Here is an 18,652-nt window from a genome sequence, read left to right as displayed (position 1 = left end):
CGGCAAGAGTTTCGGTCGGTATGTTTTATTTGTTTTTTTTTAAAAAAAATTAATTTTTAATACTGTCTCAATTTTAATTTAGAAAATTTGGCTAAAAATGGTTTCATATTATTAATACTATTTGCAAAATGATATGAATTGAGCTCTTTTTGTGTTACGCCGTATAATTTAGTGTATCAACAGTTAGGACTTTGAATTGCATGAAATGAATAGGTTGTATGTTTTTCTTCCAAAAATAAAATTGTTGTATGTTTGTGCTCTTCCAATTAGATCAAGTACTATTAAATGTAGTTAAGTTGATTTATCAATTACTTAACTATTCCAAATTATGGTCTTATTGAGTAAATGTTTTTTTAACTCAATTTCCAAGTCGTTATTGCTACAGGGACTAATTATTGTAGTAATGGTCTTCACAAGTTAATAATTATTTGTAGATGGATTCATGTATTTTTTTTTCAACATGTTAAAATACTCTAGGAAAGCTTACAAAATGATATGGGTTATTATTTTAGTTGGTGACAAAGCTTGTTTAATTACTCTGTCCTACTTTTTCGTTACTACTCATTTTACTTGTTTTTCCATCTCTAAAGTACAACCCAAAACTATAAATATAGATTATACATTAGTACTAATAAACAATAAACAGCTCTTAAAATATATGAACATGTTTATAGGTAACGAATATCTTTTGTATGTAAATTATTACTATAATAAAGTTAAAAACTTACCTACAACAACTGGATCTCCAGAATATTTTGTAGTAATAGCTTTTGGTACACAAGAACCTCTCCTACATAAATTAAATTATTAATTGTAGGAATTAAAATACTTTGCCAATGAAAAAATGAATTCTCAGAAGGAAAAAACAAAAAAGAATTTCTATTGTTTAATTAAAAACACGGTACTTTAAATATGAAGTAGTTTTTTTTTGGGTGTACAGTTATTACTATATTAGTCAATATACTACACAATTGGACTTTTTATAACTTACTATCTCTAATCATAAACTCTCCAATCAAATTATTTTTTCGTAACATAAAAAAAGTCCTACACATGCATGAACAAACATAGTAGTGAGTAACTTCAAAAATCAAATCTCCGTAATTCATATGATATAAATCAGTGGAGCGACCGTAGGTAGAAATATCAGCTCCAGTTGACCACTAAAATTGCTAAATGGAAAACCATGATTGACTTAATAATTACTTTGGGATCACTGTTTAAAAGATTAATTAATTAATATTCATATACTCCCTAATCAAAATTTTATCAATATATGTAGGCTAAGGTAGGGTATGTAGGACCTTTAAGATAAAAACCCTACTACCACATTGTTACTCTTTCATGTGTAAGAACACACGAGGTTTTAAGTAGATCTTTTATGTTAAAGCTAAGTTAATTAGTATAACCACTGTAAATTTAAACTTTAAAACATCTAAAAAAAATTGATATAATAATTACGAATGCTACAATCGTACAATAATCACCGGAACGGAAAGAAATTAATGTGATATATCGATATTTTTAGGACGAAGATGGAGTGATATGTGATCGTTGCATCGAAGATTTACTTATATAGACAGTCAAAAAAATCCAAAACATGAACAGTAACTCGATCATTATCATCAACAAAGAATGCATGGCAAAAGATTGATACTCTACAACACCTGTACATATCTTAACAATACAAAACCTTATCAATTCAGATTTGACTACTCCTATAACTGCATGTAAATCTTATAACTAAGAATTATCACTCACCGAAAAAAAAGGGGGATGATGCCACGTGTGGAACAAAAGTCGGAAGAATGAGACACAACATTGCCACTAAAGAGCAAAGACCATAAATAAAACAAAAAATAAAAAGAAAAAAAAAATCACTAACACATGACAATTGATGGAATAACACACACACTTACTGTTGCTAGAAAAAAAAAATCATACATAAATAAACCCCACCCCCCCCCCTCCCAAAAAAAAAAAAAAAAAAAAAAATTGCCACGTGATGGGTTAACATGGAATCCTTGCTAGCCTTGCTAAAATAGAAAAGCATAATATAAAAAAAAATTGCAAAAAGGATAAAGTATAAAAAATAAAATAAAAGAGCCCCAAAAAAGTAAACAAAACAAACTTTGCCAACGCTGCAACGCATGTGAACGGTTGAGCTCTAGAAAACTTTGTAAAAATTTAAAAATTAAAAAAAAATAATAAATAAAAAGGGATATGGATGGAATTTATGGGAAACAGTATAATGTGCAACTGCCCTTTTGAATCAAACCATGTTTTCTCTTTTTACTTTCAAAAATTAACTTTTTATTATTGCATTTTTATTTTCATTATCGCACTAGGCCCAAAATACTTGCAACCTATTTTAATTTAAACTAGTGAGTGACCGTTGCCCTGGGTTGTTATTGTTGTAGACGTACAATTGGTAATGTTATGAAATATATATTTGTGAATGCCTATTATACGCTTGGATCATTCCAGAACTTTCTAAAATTTAGGTTAATTATTGTCCAAGCAAACCCTATCAATTGTATTGTGTCTTTATATATCTATACCTCCATTATATGAAATACAAGAAGAACACACAGATTAATTCTCTCTCCATCTCTCATATTTCTTTCCATTTTATAACACGTTATCAGCACCAAAGCTCTACCCGATTGAATTAGGTGAATCTACTCTAATAACCAGAAAATTAATCTTAGTCGATTAAGCATTAACCTTGGCCGACAAGGCGACTAATCGTTTAATTTAGATCTCAATCAAAGGTACGCATATACTTCAGATTGCTTTATGTAAATAATTCTATGTACAAGCGAATATGAATAATTTCGATTTTATTTCCATCGATTCGAAAATATCACTTAAATTAATGAATACTACTTCTATTACAATTTATTCTTTTTCCGCTTTATTTTGTTTAAGAATGATTATTAGAGCAATTTCATAATGAATTTGTGATTATCCTATTCACATGTGCACAATTTTTTTTTTATTTGTATAATTATATTGCATTGTATTGTATTGGTCAATATTCCTTTTTTTTGGGTTACTATGACTTTGAATTAGTATAGAATTTTATAGCATGATCAGCAAATTCCATTAAAGCTTTTGAGATATTTGTTGATCATCAGTTGGACTTATTTATCAAAATCCTACCGGCTTATCAAGTCAGTAAATCGGTTACGTTATTTTATCGTTTTGTTAATAAATAATAGGATCAAATTAACTTTCGATGCTAATCTTTATGTTCAGTGTTATAGTTTATGATACTGCCAAATTATATTGCGAATAAATAATAATTTATTATTATTTTCTTTATTGGCTATGATACGATAATTTTTAACAATATGGAAATCATTACTATTTGATAAAGCGAAAAAAAAGGAAAACTAATCGTTATCAAGGTAAATGTTTTGTATTTACTGAAATAAATAGTATGAAATTGATCATGAAATCATCACCTTTTATGTTAAGATTGAACCATATTCTGTTTTATTATACATGTACGTGCTTTCCATAAGGCAAACTATGTATGGTATGCGCCACTTGTTGAAGTTGTGGTATATAGTGTTACTGATGGTTGCTTTTATCAAAAATTAATGATTAAATAGTTTGTATAATCTTCTTATATGCATGATGAAGAATACAATTTGGTACCTTGCATGCGCCGAAGAGGTTGCAAAATGTTAACAGCCTAACACCGTGTATTAATAAATATATATATGTGATTCCATGATTTTTATACTTGATTATTTCACTACTAAAAATTGGCCAAATTGCGACTGGTGCAAACGGTCGCAAAAAATAGTGAAAACGGTCGCAAAACATAATAGCGACCGTCAATGGTCGCAACACGACGGTCGTTATTATCTTGGTCGCAAAAAAAAAAAAATTATGACCGTTTGACAGTCGCAGATTTTTAACGGTCGTTTTACCTATTTTCAACGACCGTTAAAAAAACGGTCGCAATTATTGGAAATTGCGACCGCCTTATGAAACGGTCGCAAATATTGAATTTAGTGACCGTCATAAGCCGTCGCTAAAAGTATTTAAAAAAAACAAAAAAAAGAAAAAGACCCACCCACCCACCCTTAACCCAGATCCACCCAAAACAGATCCCACCCAAACAACCACCACTGCCCACCCTAAACAACCATTATCCGCTTCCGCCACTCTCTACCCACCATCAACTTCGCCCACCTTCAACCACCAATACCCACCACCACCCAACCACCTTTAACCCAGAAAAACAGTAAAAAAATCACCGACATAATTTTGAACAAAAAGCAAACAAAAACGAAATAAAACATCATCAAACAATCTATGAAATTCGAACAAATAAAGAAAAAATTCGAAAAAATAAAATGCACAAAAATTATATAAAAAATCGAACGAAAATTAAATAAAAAAATTGCCCATAAATTAAACCAAAAAACGAACAAAAATTAAATAAAAAAATCGCCCAAAAATTCAACCCAATAATTATACCCAAAAAAATAAACCCACAACAATTAAACCCACAATTTGAACAAAAAATTCGACAAAAAAATCATACCAAAAATCTATGAAATTCGAACAAATAAAGAAGAAATTCGAACAAAATTAACAAAAACTCGAAATAAAACCAAAATCAAAGGAATTTGCGCAATTAAAAATCGATAACAAAATCAAACAAACATGGAAATTCGAACGGAAAACGAAATTCAACCACAAAATTCGTAAATAAACAATTTTTTTAGAAAAATAAACATACCTTTCATAATATATCTTCCTCTTTAGGTTAATATGGTCAAATTCGACCAAGAAAACTCTTTGAATTTTTAAGGTCGAATTTGACCGTAAACACCAAACTTCGTGTGTTGCTTTTAACGAGAGGAGATGCTTGTGACGGTGGCTGCTCTATTTCGGGTCGGTGAAGAGAGGAGATGCGAGAGAAAGAGAAAAAGATGAGGAGAAGAGGATGCGTGAGATGAGTGTTGTTCACTGGCATGGAAGGTGGAAAGAGGAAAGAGAAGAGAGAGAAAGGAGAAGGGTGTAAGAAAAGAGAGAGGAGAAGAGGATGCGTGAGGAGAGAGAGGATAGAGGATGCGTAAGGAGAAGAAGACGGCTTCTTCTAATACTAGGGTTTGGGTGGGGTGATCTCCTTTTATACTTTTTTTTTTAATTTAAAAAAGCCCTTTTGCGACCGGTATGGCGATCGTAATCTTGCGACTGTTTCTCAAACGGTCGTAATTAACACATTTTGCGACCGGTATGGCGGTCGTAATTTTGCGACCATTTTTCAAACGGTCGTAATTAACGATTGTTGGACTAATTTTATACCCTCATATGAAAGGATTAGGGAAGATAGTGTTTATTCCATTGTTTTTATGTAATCCTTGCACATGAATAATTAAATATGTTGATGGTCAATTTGGTACATACACTAGCTTAGCCTAAATATCAATAATTTATTTACTAGAGGTGGCCACATGATAATCAAATATTTAGAATGATACCATCTTGAAGATGGATATGAATAAATGCCATTACCTATATACTAGCTGTAAATGTACATATTAAGTTGATGTCCTAGAAGGACAAGATCAGTTGCTATTGAAACTAGCACACCTGAAGTATGGTTATCCAAAGGGTTACAGCGATAAGAATTCTTGGAAGAGGAAAGGAGCAATAACTGACAATGACAAATTTGAGAAAGTGACACATTTTGATGTAACTCCTGAAGAGATCATTTCTAGTACATTAAAATGTGTTATGGTTATATAAGTACTCCAGAAGAGTATAAAATGTTGTCAAACAAGATTAGCATGTATCTAGATTACAATCAATGCCCTAATGGAGTACGAGTATTATTTAATTGTCTTGCCAATTGTAGAAAGAAATACATTGGTGTACTTATATATCATATCATATTCATCATGACCATGCATAAAGTATCTATAATAAGGTGATCACCAATATTATAAAACTGACCATAATTTAAATACTAAAGGAAAAGTGATTGGATGTAATATTAATAATTAGGCCATCCGGGGTTTAATAAATTCCCGTTATGAAAACCTGAAGTTTCATTTGATATAAAAGAAATAATGCGCTGACGCTCTCTCATGTTAAATATATGAAATAAATTGAATGACATGACATAACATTGAGATTGAACTATATTTGGATTGTGATTTTTAATAATTTGTGATAAAAGAGAAGTTCAAGAGATAATACATTGGTTATGCTGAATAATTGGTGACCAGAAATTCACTAGAATAGTTTATATGTTGACAAATATTAGGTGACCAGAAATTCACTAGAATAGTTTATATGTTGACAAATATTAGGTGACCAGAAGCTCATCATGTACAGGTTATATGTGGAAATTTTAAGTAACTAGTATTATACTATCAATGTTTCTAATGATCCCGAAGATCACCACCTAGTGAAATTACAAGAAAGTTTATATTTGCATAACAATTCTCTTGATTAGGGCTATTGTATGTCAGCACATAAGGAATAGAATAAGAAATTAACAACTGCACAATTTATTACCCCTATTAATATTGATCTCTAAAAGAGAACAAAATGTCATTATTCTCCAGAAGAGATAAAATTTTGTTGAATATATATGATTATCCTACGAGATGAAATTTGATGCACATGAAATTATATTCTAAGTTGGTGAAGAATTTCCCCAACATTTGAGATATTTTACCAACTTAGGGGGAAGAATTGAAGTAAGTTGGCATTATTATAATACTATAAATAGTTTATCCCTCTAATTATTCTTTGTAAAGTTACATGCCAACTTTTGTATCAACATATGTTGCACATCTATGATTTGATTTGTATACCGTTATGACCCATTTGGAGGAAAAGAGAGACATATTTTGATTATAGTGATAATGATATTATGTGCATACATTAAGATAGATCTTGCCAATTTTCTTTAAATCACTGCACCTGAAGTGTAGTTTGTATGATCGGTTCCAATATAAATATGCGATGTACGGCAAGATAGTGCAGTTGATATTTTTAAAGTATAATAATAGTATATTAATACCATAGTGTGAGAAATACCCTTAATATGTGGTATATATATCTGAATTATTATAATAGATGGCCTATTATGTAAGAAATGTTATGATGGTACCAACAATGAGAAATGTATTTAGATATCATTATAAATTAGCATGCGAAATGTACATTAAAGTAATTTTATGATACCGGTACACAATGGAACCGATAAATAATATGCATATGCATGGACTATTGAATAAGGGATCTAAAACATATGTCCATTATGTCCATTATTATGATGTCGACATAATGATAATCTTCAAAAGTTTATCATGGACCAGAAGTCCAATGAAATATATATGGATTTTTAAATCCACACTGTATAGTGTCTTGCATTTATTTGAGTCTTACACCTATGTGCATGCGTGAGTCATAGGTTAATGGATTGCATATTGCATGTTTAAGAAGTTGTTAGATGCATTACTCATTGCATATTTTGTTCAATATCTTATCATGATTCCTATATCTCATATTTCATGCACTGGCTAGTTTCTATATAATAATTGTGGTATGTATGAATGTCATTCCAATGTATAGTAAGGCGTATACAACATTGATGGGAGCTTACAAAGAAATATTTATATTCTAATGGGCTTACACTAGTTATGATTCATGTAAGAAGAGTTCCTGAAGAGCTTATATACGACGTGTTTAAATACCCAGCCCTACATATTTTATATCTTGAATATTGCAATTATTATCAAACTCATGAAAAGTCAATATGACTACATCATTGATATCTCAACCTGAAGTTTGAGTATGTGAGATTCAACAAGTCTATGTATTCATTGACGAACTCTCATAAAAAACATGAAATGTCTAATTAAAGAATAAAGTTGAGATACCATTGAGTGTGAACAATATTCTTATGGTCCAGAAGAACCATGACTAAAATATGTAATTAGTTTAATTTCTTAATTCATATGATATTGGAAAATGAAATATATATGATATCAAGTGTTGCCATGAAAGCATCATATTGTAGTATATATGACCTCCAAAAGAAGGCATACATCTAATATTATAATTCGAAACAAAACTATCGAATGAAATAGTTGTAAACACTTTTATTATTTCCACAAGTATGAAGAAATGAAGACGGCTCAATAAGTCTATTTGAAGATTTGAAGATTCAAGTTCAATTTGAAAGGATCAATCATCAAGAAATGGTGTTCTGCTACATGGAAGAAGTTACCAAACCATATCGCATGGGATTTATTGCACTGCAAGATTCCACGTTAATACGTTATGCATTCATCAGGGGGGGAAAATACGCGCTGCTCTCTTTTTCCCTTAACCATGGTTTTGTCCCACATTGGGTTTTCTTGGTAAGGTTTTTAATGAGGCAGCATCCCAAGCGTATTACGCAGAATGTTTTACTCTTTTTCCTTCATTAGGTTTTATCCTAAAGGGTTTTTCCTAATTTAATAAGGTTTTAATGAGGCACATTCTTAGATAATGGACATCCAAGGGGGAGTGTTATGAAATATATATTTGTGGATGCCTATTATACCCTTGGATCATTCCAGAACTTTCTAAAATTTAGGTTTATTATTCTTCCAGCAAACCCTATCAATTGTATTGTATCTATATATATCTGTACCTCCATTATATGAAATACAAGAACACACAGATTAATTCTCTCTCCATCTCTCATATTTCTTTCCATTTTATAACAGGTAATTTTTTTTAATAGGCTTTTTAAAACTACAATTATCATTGTCAAACCAAAATTAAGTTATTCTTTGGATGCAGTTTTTTTTATTTTTTAATTAAACCTTGTGATTTGTAGTTATATGAATTTTTTTCCATACAAATAACATAGTTGACATTGGCTTAGATACTTAAATAGTCATATGTGTTATTAGAGTTTGAGGGTTCGAACCTCCTTATCCTTATGGTTTCCCTACCTTGTAAAAAGTACAAGATTACTCTTATCCTTATGATTTCCCTACCTTGTAAAAAGTACAAGATTACTTTTATAAATAGTGTTGTGCCAAATATGCCCTTCAAAATGTGTATTTACATATATACTTTTTTTTTTCTTTTTTTTTTTTTTACAACAACAAAATTTAAACAAAACTAAACATTAAAGCTATGTAAGTTGACCCTACAACTATTCACAATGTCATGAGCCTTAGAAACATGTTCTCTTCCAACTTTCCATATGATGCAAGTTATAAATCGTCGTCCCACATGTAGTAGATCTTGGGTTGTCCACATCAGCCGCATTTCCCGCCGTTTAGGTTATTGAATTAATTGGATTAGGGCCAATGAGTCAGTGAACAAAAGTATTCTTCGGTAACCTCTCACTTCTGCCCACTTTAGCGCAGCTACACATTCCATAACTACCGCATGTAGAGATGAGTGGGCTTTGCCATAGTTTCCACCCCCTTCCATATAGGTGATATGGTCTTTTGAGTATGCCCATCCCGTACCTGCCATTCTAGTCCGCTTTTGCCAAGAGCCATTAGCCATTATTGTCACCTCCAATCTAGCATCTGTTGGGTGATTAATATCTTCCCTTAAACACCCAATGTTTACTCTTTCAAAACTCGGCGGTACGCCATTATCACCTCTTCCCTTGGCGTTGACACCAACCCCCCCCCCCCATCCACTCTGTGCCAAACTAATAAGTTATGCATCGCCGTATTGTAGTTCCTAAACAAGTCCGCAAGATATCCTGCCTGATTACTAAAGACCCTCCCATTTCTAGTCAGCCAGAGACTCCAAAGGACCCCTACGAACGTCTCTACTCATTCGCTCTTCTTACTATCCTCGCTATGAAAAAGCAGGATATAATTATTAATCCAGTGTCCCAAAGGAGTAGATTCATCAATTTCAGACAAGATATTCAAGGAACAGTTCTTCCAAGCATACCTCGCAAACGAACACATCCTAAAAAGATGTTGTTGGTCTTCCTCTGCCATACCACAATAATCATCTATATCTATCCCTCTTCTGACTAGGTTAGACTTGACAGCCAACCCATTCATGACTAGCTTCCAGAGGAACAAGCTCCACTTTGGTGAAATATTGAGCTTCTATATTAGCCTGTAAAAAAGAGTGTCAGAGAAAACGTCCCGTTGCAAAGTAAAATTGCTCATTAGAAAGGCATAGCCCGTCTTAACAGTGTAGATTCCAGATGGATGCCCCCCCCCCCACCCCTAATAAAGCACATCCTTCTCCTCATTCAAAGGCAGCTCCATTTCTAAAATTTCCTGTGCAGTACTCCATTCAAACCTTTCCCTAATGATAGCAACATTCCAAGATCTTGTTTCTGGGGAGATCAAATCTTTCACTCTCCCCGAACCAACCCCCCTTAGCAGATGACTTGATTTAAAAACCGGAGTTGAGCCTTGCACCCATCTCATATTTGCAACCTTCACCCTTTCACCATTACCTATCTTCCAATGATACCCCTTGACCATTTTATTCGCCACATTGAATAAACCCCGTCTACCCCAAGAAGCATTACCACGAAGACACAATCTAGCACCTCCTACACATAGAGGACACTTATGACTAGGATCAAGATAGCGAGCCACTAACAGCTGGGGATTACAATGCATCCGGTTACCTGTTTAAACAAAAGAGCATCATTCAAACAAACCATAGACCTTATACCTAGATCTCCCATGCCCTTTGGTCTCCGAATAATCTCCCTCTTGACCCAATGCATGTCTTTTTCTCCCCTTGAACTCCACCAAAACCTAGCAATTATACTCTCATTAATGTACACAATTATATCATCTAGACTATTTATTCACTCTCATTAATAATGATTACTATATATATATATATATATTAAAAATAGTGCATGGAATTTAGACCCCTAATATATTTGTTTATATATTTTTCTCATTAAAAAGTTATCAAGAACTAAATTGTGAAGTAAGGTTAAATCAAAAGTGGAGATTTCCACAAAAAAATAAAAAACAAAAAAAATTCAAAAGAGATTTTGGATATGGCTAGCTATTGCAAGCGCATAGCGCGCGTTAGCTGCCCTAGTTATATGGGTTAATCGGGAAATTTTTACACTGTTCATAGGTAAAACCGATAACATCATTAGACATTTGTCATTACCAATTTACCCTAATACAACAAATACTAATGACGATTTTAAGGTAAAATTGTTATTGGTGTTAGCAATTTTACACTTTCACCATATTACCCCAAAATATTAAAGGCTTACAACACTTAATTTGGTACTTATCCACTAAATAAATTGGGGTATCTTAATTATTTTTCCATTGATTGACACATTTTTTAGACTCAAAAGGATCCAATAGGAATTAACTTTTAGTGTATTTTTTCCTTTTCAAAAAAACAATGAACTTGAATGTTGAATCCGTATTAGGACTTGATTTGTCCGATCTCAGGACCACAACAGGGCAAAATTCAGAATTCTATCAGTCACCAGCAACACAATTTTTTTAATAAAAAATGTTATACATAGCCTTTAGGGCTACATATAAGCATTAAATTTACGCTTGAAAATCATAAAAAGTTAAGAAATCATCAAAATATAAACACTAATAACACTGATTTACGAGTGCTTTTGTCATAAATTCCTAATTTTATACAATTTTTAAGAGTATATTTAATACTGATATATAGCCCTTAGGGCCCCCTCTGCAGTGCATAAAAGACCAACAGCCAGGAGAAATAAGCAGCAAACTCAGTGTATCTGAGAAATTTGCAGATTTGAAGGCAAGAATTTATTGCAACATCCTCCGAACAGCCGGTAGTTGGTAGAAACTTGAAGATAATTACAGGCCTAGCCCTCTATCGTAAGGTAGGAATATAAATATGTTTTTCCATAAGATCAGGACGCAACAAAGTAGGGTCTCCTCCCCCTCAGGATGCAACAAATTACGGTCTCCTCCCCCTCAGGATGCAGCAAAGTACGGCCCATCATAGTTTAGTAGTGCAGCTAGTGACAACTGCAGCCGGAAATGGAGTTAAGGTTAGCTGATCGAAAAAAAATTGTTATTTAGTTGATAGATAACACATTAGCAACTGTAAAAAGTTGGATATCAGCTAATATTAGGTAGCTTAAGCTGGGTGCTAGCAAGGAGAATGACAGAAGTTAGCACATTAGTATACAATAGCTTAACTTGGGTTCTCTAGGAACACAAAAGATCATACTACATGCTAATCTGCTGTAATCATTTACGGAGACAATATGAAATATTATAAGAATCCACTCTCCAAATTTACAATTCAAGCAATAAAAAATTACAAGCAATCGACATAATTACATGGTACCTGCATGATAATAATGAGCGGTATATGTTCCGCAACTTGAGAAGCTGCAACCCATGACATTGCCAGAGTGACAGCAAAGCCAAAGTTTCATCATTTATGAACTCCAGCTATCCATGACATGCTGCAAACATAAATAGCATAGCCGCTCATTAGATAAAAATAAGCATGCAACTTGCACTGTAGCAAAAATTGTTCAACATTTGCATACAAAAGTAATCTACTGTAAAAAAATGAACAGAAAGATCACTAAGATTATCGTCCCTGGGTCTCCCAAACACGTTAGCAGAATGTATTAACGAGTAGACAAAATGCAGCCTATCATAGTACCATGTTTGCCCAAGCATATACTAGAAAGACATGATCAAGGGTTCTAATATTTCAATCTTAATGTTAAAATTTTAATTTTCACAACAGAGAATAACATATGCATTATTCTTGATTGGCATCAAAAACTCATTACATTTCAGAATTTCGCACCCAATTTCTATTTTCTTCTACACCCTTAAATAATTTTTAAAAGGCCACTCCTTCACCCACTCCACCAACTATTTCTATTCCGACATCTACTTATGAGGTTTTTGTGCTAAAGAAGACGGCTCCTCAAGATTTTTAATTCATAAGCTAATAATATATTCATTTCTGAAAGTTCTAACACGAACCTTTTCACGCTTGCCATTGTAAATCTCTGACCAATAATATCTCTAGTTATGAATTTCCTCTTGAACAAGTGTATCAATTTGACTTTTGCACTACTCAGATACTAACTTTGGCTAGATTTTTAGTAATATATTAAGACCAAATGTTATTATGTAAATTTTTGTTGAATTAATCACAACTACATTTACATGGTATCAATTTTATAATATCAATTTTTATAAGTTTAACTAATACAAAATTAAAGATATCAATAGTCAAAGTTGTGCATTCGCATGTGTGTCAAACAAAGTGATGCACTTACTGAGATACGGAGGGAGTATTTATTTAAAAAAAAAGTTGATATTTCGAAAATACATATTGGGGCGAATCTAACAAGACTATATCAATATTTTTTTTAGGTGGAAATTTAATCTAAGTGGAGTTTATGAATGTCAAATATCAAAGTACAAAAACTTTTGAGAACAAAGGTAGTATAGTAAAAGAAAAGGTACTCAACAGTAACTCATGATTGACTTGATACACTCTTCAAAAGATCCAAGCATGCGGAAAACTTCATTTGACATAGAACCTGATACTCCCTCCATCCCCGAAAGAACGACCCTTTTGGCTGATTTCGCGGGTATTAAGAAAGTTAAATAAAAAGAAGTAAAAGTAAAGTGAAAAGATAAATTTACATGAGGTTTGTAAAAAAAAGTAGAGAGAGAAAGTAATAAAAATACATGAAAAAACAAAATTTTATATGGGGAAGCTAATTTTGGTGGGTATTTTAATGCAAATGGGTCGATCATTTTGGGACTAAAATTAGGCCAAAATGATCGAACTTTTGGGGATGGGGGGGGGGGGGTATTATTTAGCGAGCTAATTAGGATTTACTAAAGTGAGAGTGTCAATACTCAATAGAGGATCAAACTCACCTACATAAAAGTATTTGAACAAACAGCTAAAACAAAAACCAATCTAGAATAAATAAAATGGGAAAGCATGCATCTCATAGCTCCTAACAAGATTTTAAGCAAACTCAAAAATTGTTAGACCTCTAGTAATTAGTAACAATAAATCACAAAAAATAATTCAATCCTTAAATTATACTCTAACATAAAACAACAAATGGAACTTATTTGTAAGGCATCAAGTATTAGGGAAGGTCACAGTAGGAATTGTCATCATAATTCCAGTGAGGGGTAGCTTGAGCAAGGAGAAGAGGGAAATCAGGTAGTCTGTAAATAGAGGAGAACAGGTATAGATTAAAAAAAAAGAGAGAGAGAGAGATAATAATTTTGAGTGAATTTAACTTTATTTTGCTCAGCAATTAGCATTGGAAGCTTCCAGCCACGCGAAAGACTGTGCTTGCAATCCCATTTATAAATTTAATAGCATACCATGGAACAACCACGCGAAAGACTAAATTATATGGATTTCTTATTCTAAAGCCTTTCAAGTATGGTATTACAGCACATAAGTAAAGACTGAGTTACAAAACCATAGAGGTCAGGCCATGAATATTTGCTAAGTCACATTAAGAAAGTAAATACCTTGTCAAATATACATTCAGTTGCAGATTAATGCCTTGCTGCTCCCCAGATAAGATAAATCTTTCACATGCTCCTCAGATACTACAATCTTTCACATATGATGGTGTTTCAACTCCATTTGTTTCCCCTGAACTATAACTCTTACTGTCTTTGCAATTCTACAATTTTGGCCAGTTCCGATGAAATATAGTTTGTAGCCATTGTAGGCATTGCAAATTGCAATTAGGAGACAAGGCTGCCAATTTTTGACCCCCTAAGGCCCCACCAATTGCAGGTTTTCTCACTAGCTGTAGGAGATATTCACAGTTGTGCAAAGATCCATTGAACCTCAAATATGAAGAGGATGCAGTTTACCCAGTATTGGCAGACACTTGATATTCATCATCAAGTAGAGTTATAGGATGCTTAAGCTGTTTAGTGGAATTAATACTTCTACGTAAGTAGTCATAATTGATGTACATGAGAAAGTCAAGAAACAGACTTTTCTCTGGTATACCTGCTGAAGCTTCCATGTCTTCTTGCAAATCACTGTAAGCCTTATCAATGATCTTATATGTAACATTATCGAATTCAAAACCGATCTCATGGAACATTTGGGCCCACATCAAAGTCTTTTGAGGTATCCCTTGCTTGTAAAACTGAGAAAGCAACAAATTAATGGTACCGACATTTGGAATAAAAGCCACCTTGAGCAACTTTGCAGCCAGCATCATGGCACGATCCAGAATGTCACCGCAAACTCCATTCATCATAATGTTGTATGTGATGGAATTTGGAACAATACCAACTGATACTAGCTCATCCAACATTGTTATAGCTTGATTTACCCTCCGACTAGAACAAAGCCCGTGCATGTGAATATTATAGGTTGTGATGTCAGGGCTCCAACCACAAAAATGCATTTTATGTAAAATGTCATTGGCACTAGCTAAGTCAAATGCTTTACAATATCCATTAATAAGAGTGTTGTAAGTCACTATATCTGGAGACAAACCAGTCCGATGCATCTCCACAAAAGCTTCATTAGCTGACTTCATTCTCCCCTGTTTACAGAATCCATTGATAATGATATTAAAGGTACAATTGTCTGGAACCAAACCCATTTGCTTCATTTCTCTCTCTAATTTCAGAGCTTCATTCATCATACCACTGTTACATAAGCCTAAAATTAAAGAGTTGTATGCAAAGTTGTTCGGCATGCATCCTCTCATTTTCATTTCTGTAAAAACAGCAAAGGCCTCCTCCACAAGGCCAGCTTTAGAAAGCCCATCAATGTAAGCAGAGAAGGCAACGGCGTCAGGGGATAACCCACTCTGATTCATTTCATACCACAAAGTTTGAGCCCCTGACATGTCCCCTTTCTGGCAATAGCCATTTAGAAGAGCAGTAAAGGAAACTTTATTTACAGGAAAACCATTTGCTATCATATGATTTATAAGTTCCTTACCTTCTTGCAACCTACCCTTGTTACACAAACCTATGAGCAAAGAGCTACACGTGGATGAGGTAGGAGAAAGACCAAATTTAACCATTATTTTATAAACTCTGAAGGCTTCTTCTTCTAGCCCCACTTTAGCATAAGCTGCTATTATGGAATTAAAAGCAATAACACCGATAGGGAGCCCCCGCTCAATCAGATCCTCTAACAAATTCATGGCCTCGTCTAACCGATTAGCCCAGCACAATCCAGAAACTGAAAGATCAGGCAATGAAGCATCTGGTATGAGTTGTGATGATAAAAATTCACTTAAGACACGTTCTGCATCCTCTACCCTCCCATACTTATAGCGTCCAGCAACTAATATGTTATAAGTTATAGCATCAGGAGGTATGTTTTTCTTCCTCATTTCATTGAAAACACCATTTGCTTGAACTATATTTCTTGCTTTTACATATCCATCAATTAGGGCATTATACATGAAGATATTAGGACTGAGGCCTAATTCAATAACTCCATCAAATAATTTCCTTGCTGCTGATACATTACCTTCTTTACACAACGAATTTATAATCGTAGTCATGGAAACACAACTTGGATTATAGCCATTTTCAATCATCAAATGCATCCAAGTCAATCCATCAGTAGTTCTCCCTCTTGTACAACAAGCACTGATCAAAATATTATAGGTATATACATCTGGTTGACATTGAAACTTCTGCATTACATGTAATAAGCTCTCTCCCGTCACAAGACAACCGCTTTTACAAAATCCAAGAATCATAATATTGAATGTAAAATTAGATGGGCAAGGCCCTCTACGAACCATATCTCTAAACAATTTCCATACACTTCCATAGTCACCAACCCTGAACAACAACTTAAACAATACACTAATAGCCGACAAACTCGGTACCACACCAACATCCCTCATTCGTTTCACCACATCCAATGCAATATAAACAAAACCCGCATTCACAAAACCCCTCATAAGTGAATCAAGTACCGAAAAATCTGATTCATAATCGAAATGTTGGCTCCACATGAGCTCCAAAAATTCCATACTTTTACAAGACCCAATTCTCAATATAACCCAAGAAATCACATCCTGAGCAAGCAACCTAAGATTCTCGGACGCGAGCAAATGTGCAACAACACAACAATGCTTAATAGTATCATCAGAATGATCCTGAAATGCAAGCTTAAAAAATGCAGCAGCAGTTTCCCTACTATCAAACAATTTCATGATCTTAAACAGAATAAAGGGGCAAAAATTTTGAGAAAACCCCATCAAATTATCAAATTCCTGATGCTTAATCATTCTAGATAACCCAACGAAAATTCTACGCCTCTCATTTGAGTTAATAACATCAAAATTAATCGAATTAGAGCATGGAAAAGGCAAAAATTGACAAAGAAAATGATGGGTACAAGTAAAATTAGAAGAAAATGAAGAAAAAGTATGATTAAAGGGAAGAAAATGAGTAAAAGGGATCTGGGTAAATGAGGAAATGAGGGTTTTAGGAGAGAGATTGTAAGAAAGAAAGAGAAAGCGGGGAAGAAGGCGACTTACCTTGAGAAAGTTGCAGTGTCGACTGCTTAGAATAACAGACATTCGGTGAAGATTGTAACGCCGGAAAACGCTGTTTTTCCGGAGAACAAAGAAGGTTTTAGAGGGGTTTATCGGAGGTTTTTGCTGCTTTAGACAGTCTTAGGAATTTGTTAGGTACCATACATTTTAGAGGTGAACGTTTTGAGCTGCCACACTAGTACACTTCAGAAGTTGAGAGTAGAGCTGTCAAAAGCTGACCCGACCCGAGATACCGACCCTAACCCGACCTATTAACTGACCCGTTTGAATCTGAAAAAAATGATGATCCGAACCCGACCGAACCCAACCTACAATCAACCCTAGATCTGAGTTGACCCGAGTATTTGAGACCCGAATCCGAACATCAACCGACCTAGAGAATACCCGACCCAACCCGAATGTAACCTATAAATTTTTTACCTGAATCGAAATTGACCCAAACCTGTTTTAACCCGTCAAAACCCGAATTCAACCCGACCTGTTCCTAACCCGACCCGAATTCAACCCGACCTGTTCCTAACTCGACCTGAATTTAACCCGACCTGCTACAAACCTAACTCAAATTTCAACCCGACATGTTACAAACCCGACCTGAATCAACCCGACTTCTTATTGACCCGATCCAAATTCAATCCAACTTGTTATTGAATCAATACGTATAGGCCGTTATCTCATGTTGGTATTGGAACGGAAATTGAATCCTAACTCTATTACTTCAACATTTCACTTTGAATTTTAAGAGGTTAGTTTCACAACATGTTTTTAAAGACGAAACATGTTTTCTGACAGGGTAAAGTCGTATCCCCTAATCAAAAGTAATTCCTAAATCCTCTAACTAATGTAGATAGGGAATTAGGGTCGAATCCACAGAGAAACGAATCTTTCTATTCCTAATTAATTAATATAATCTAGATTATAAAGTAACTAAAATACAATAATCGAAGGAAACTAAACTACTAAGAGTAAAAGTGGGAAAGAATAAAAGTAGGAGGAGAAACAATAAATAAAAGGCCTAGGGCATAGGTTCACCAATAAAAAATATTCCAGGGTAAAACATAATAATCAATCATCAATGCATACATTAAT

At 33.7% G+C, this 18,652-nt stretch overlaps 1 protein-coding gene across 1 annotated transcript; it reads right to left on the bottom strand.

Annotated features, from left to right (window-relative positions):
- Positions 1-11,602: 11,602 nt before the first annotated feature.
- Positions 11,603-18,079, bottom strand: LOC110727824 (pentatricopeptide repeat-containing protein At1g12620-like). The gene is made up of 3 exons (XM_021907391.1): positions 14,538-18,079; positions 12,349-12,469; positions 11,603-12,023 (listed from the first exon to the last, which is right to left on the bottom strand). Exon 1 carries the CDS (start codon positions 17,588-17,590, stop codon positions 14,888-14,890), a length of 2,703 nt encoding a protein of 900 aa, XP_021763083.1. The 5' UTR covers positions 17,591-18,079; the 3' UTR covers positions 11,603-12,023; positions 12,349-12,469; positions 14,538-14,887.
- Between the last annotated feature and the right edge of the window lie 573 nt (positions 18,080-18,652).

The sequence above is a fragment of the Chenopodium quinoa genome, unplaced genomic scaffold, assembly GCF_001683475.1.
Source record: "Chenopodium quinoa cultivar QQ74 unplaced genomic scaffold, ASM168347v1, whole genome shotgun sequence".
Taxonomy (NCBI): domain Eukaryota; kingdom Viridiplantae; phylum Streptophyta; class Magnoliopsida; order Caryophyllales; family Amaranthaceae; genus Chenopodium; species Chenopodium quinoa.
The sequence above is the reverse complement of the archived record's forward strand: the minus strand, read 5'-3'. Positions and strand labels throughout refer to the sequence as shown.

What these genes read in the sequence shown, in the direction of transcription:
- LOC110727824 (XM_021907391.1), bottom strand. Translation starts at nt 17,590, where the DNA reads ATGTCTGTTATTCTAAGCAGTCGACACTGCAACTTTCTCAAGGTAAGT.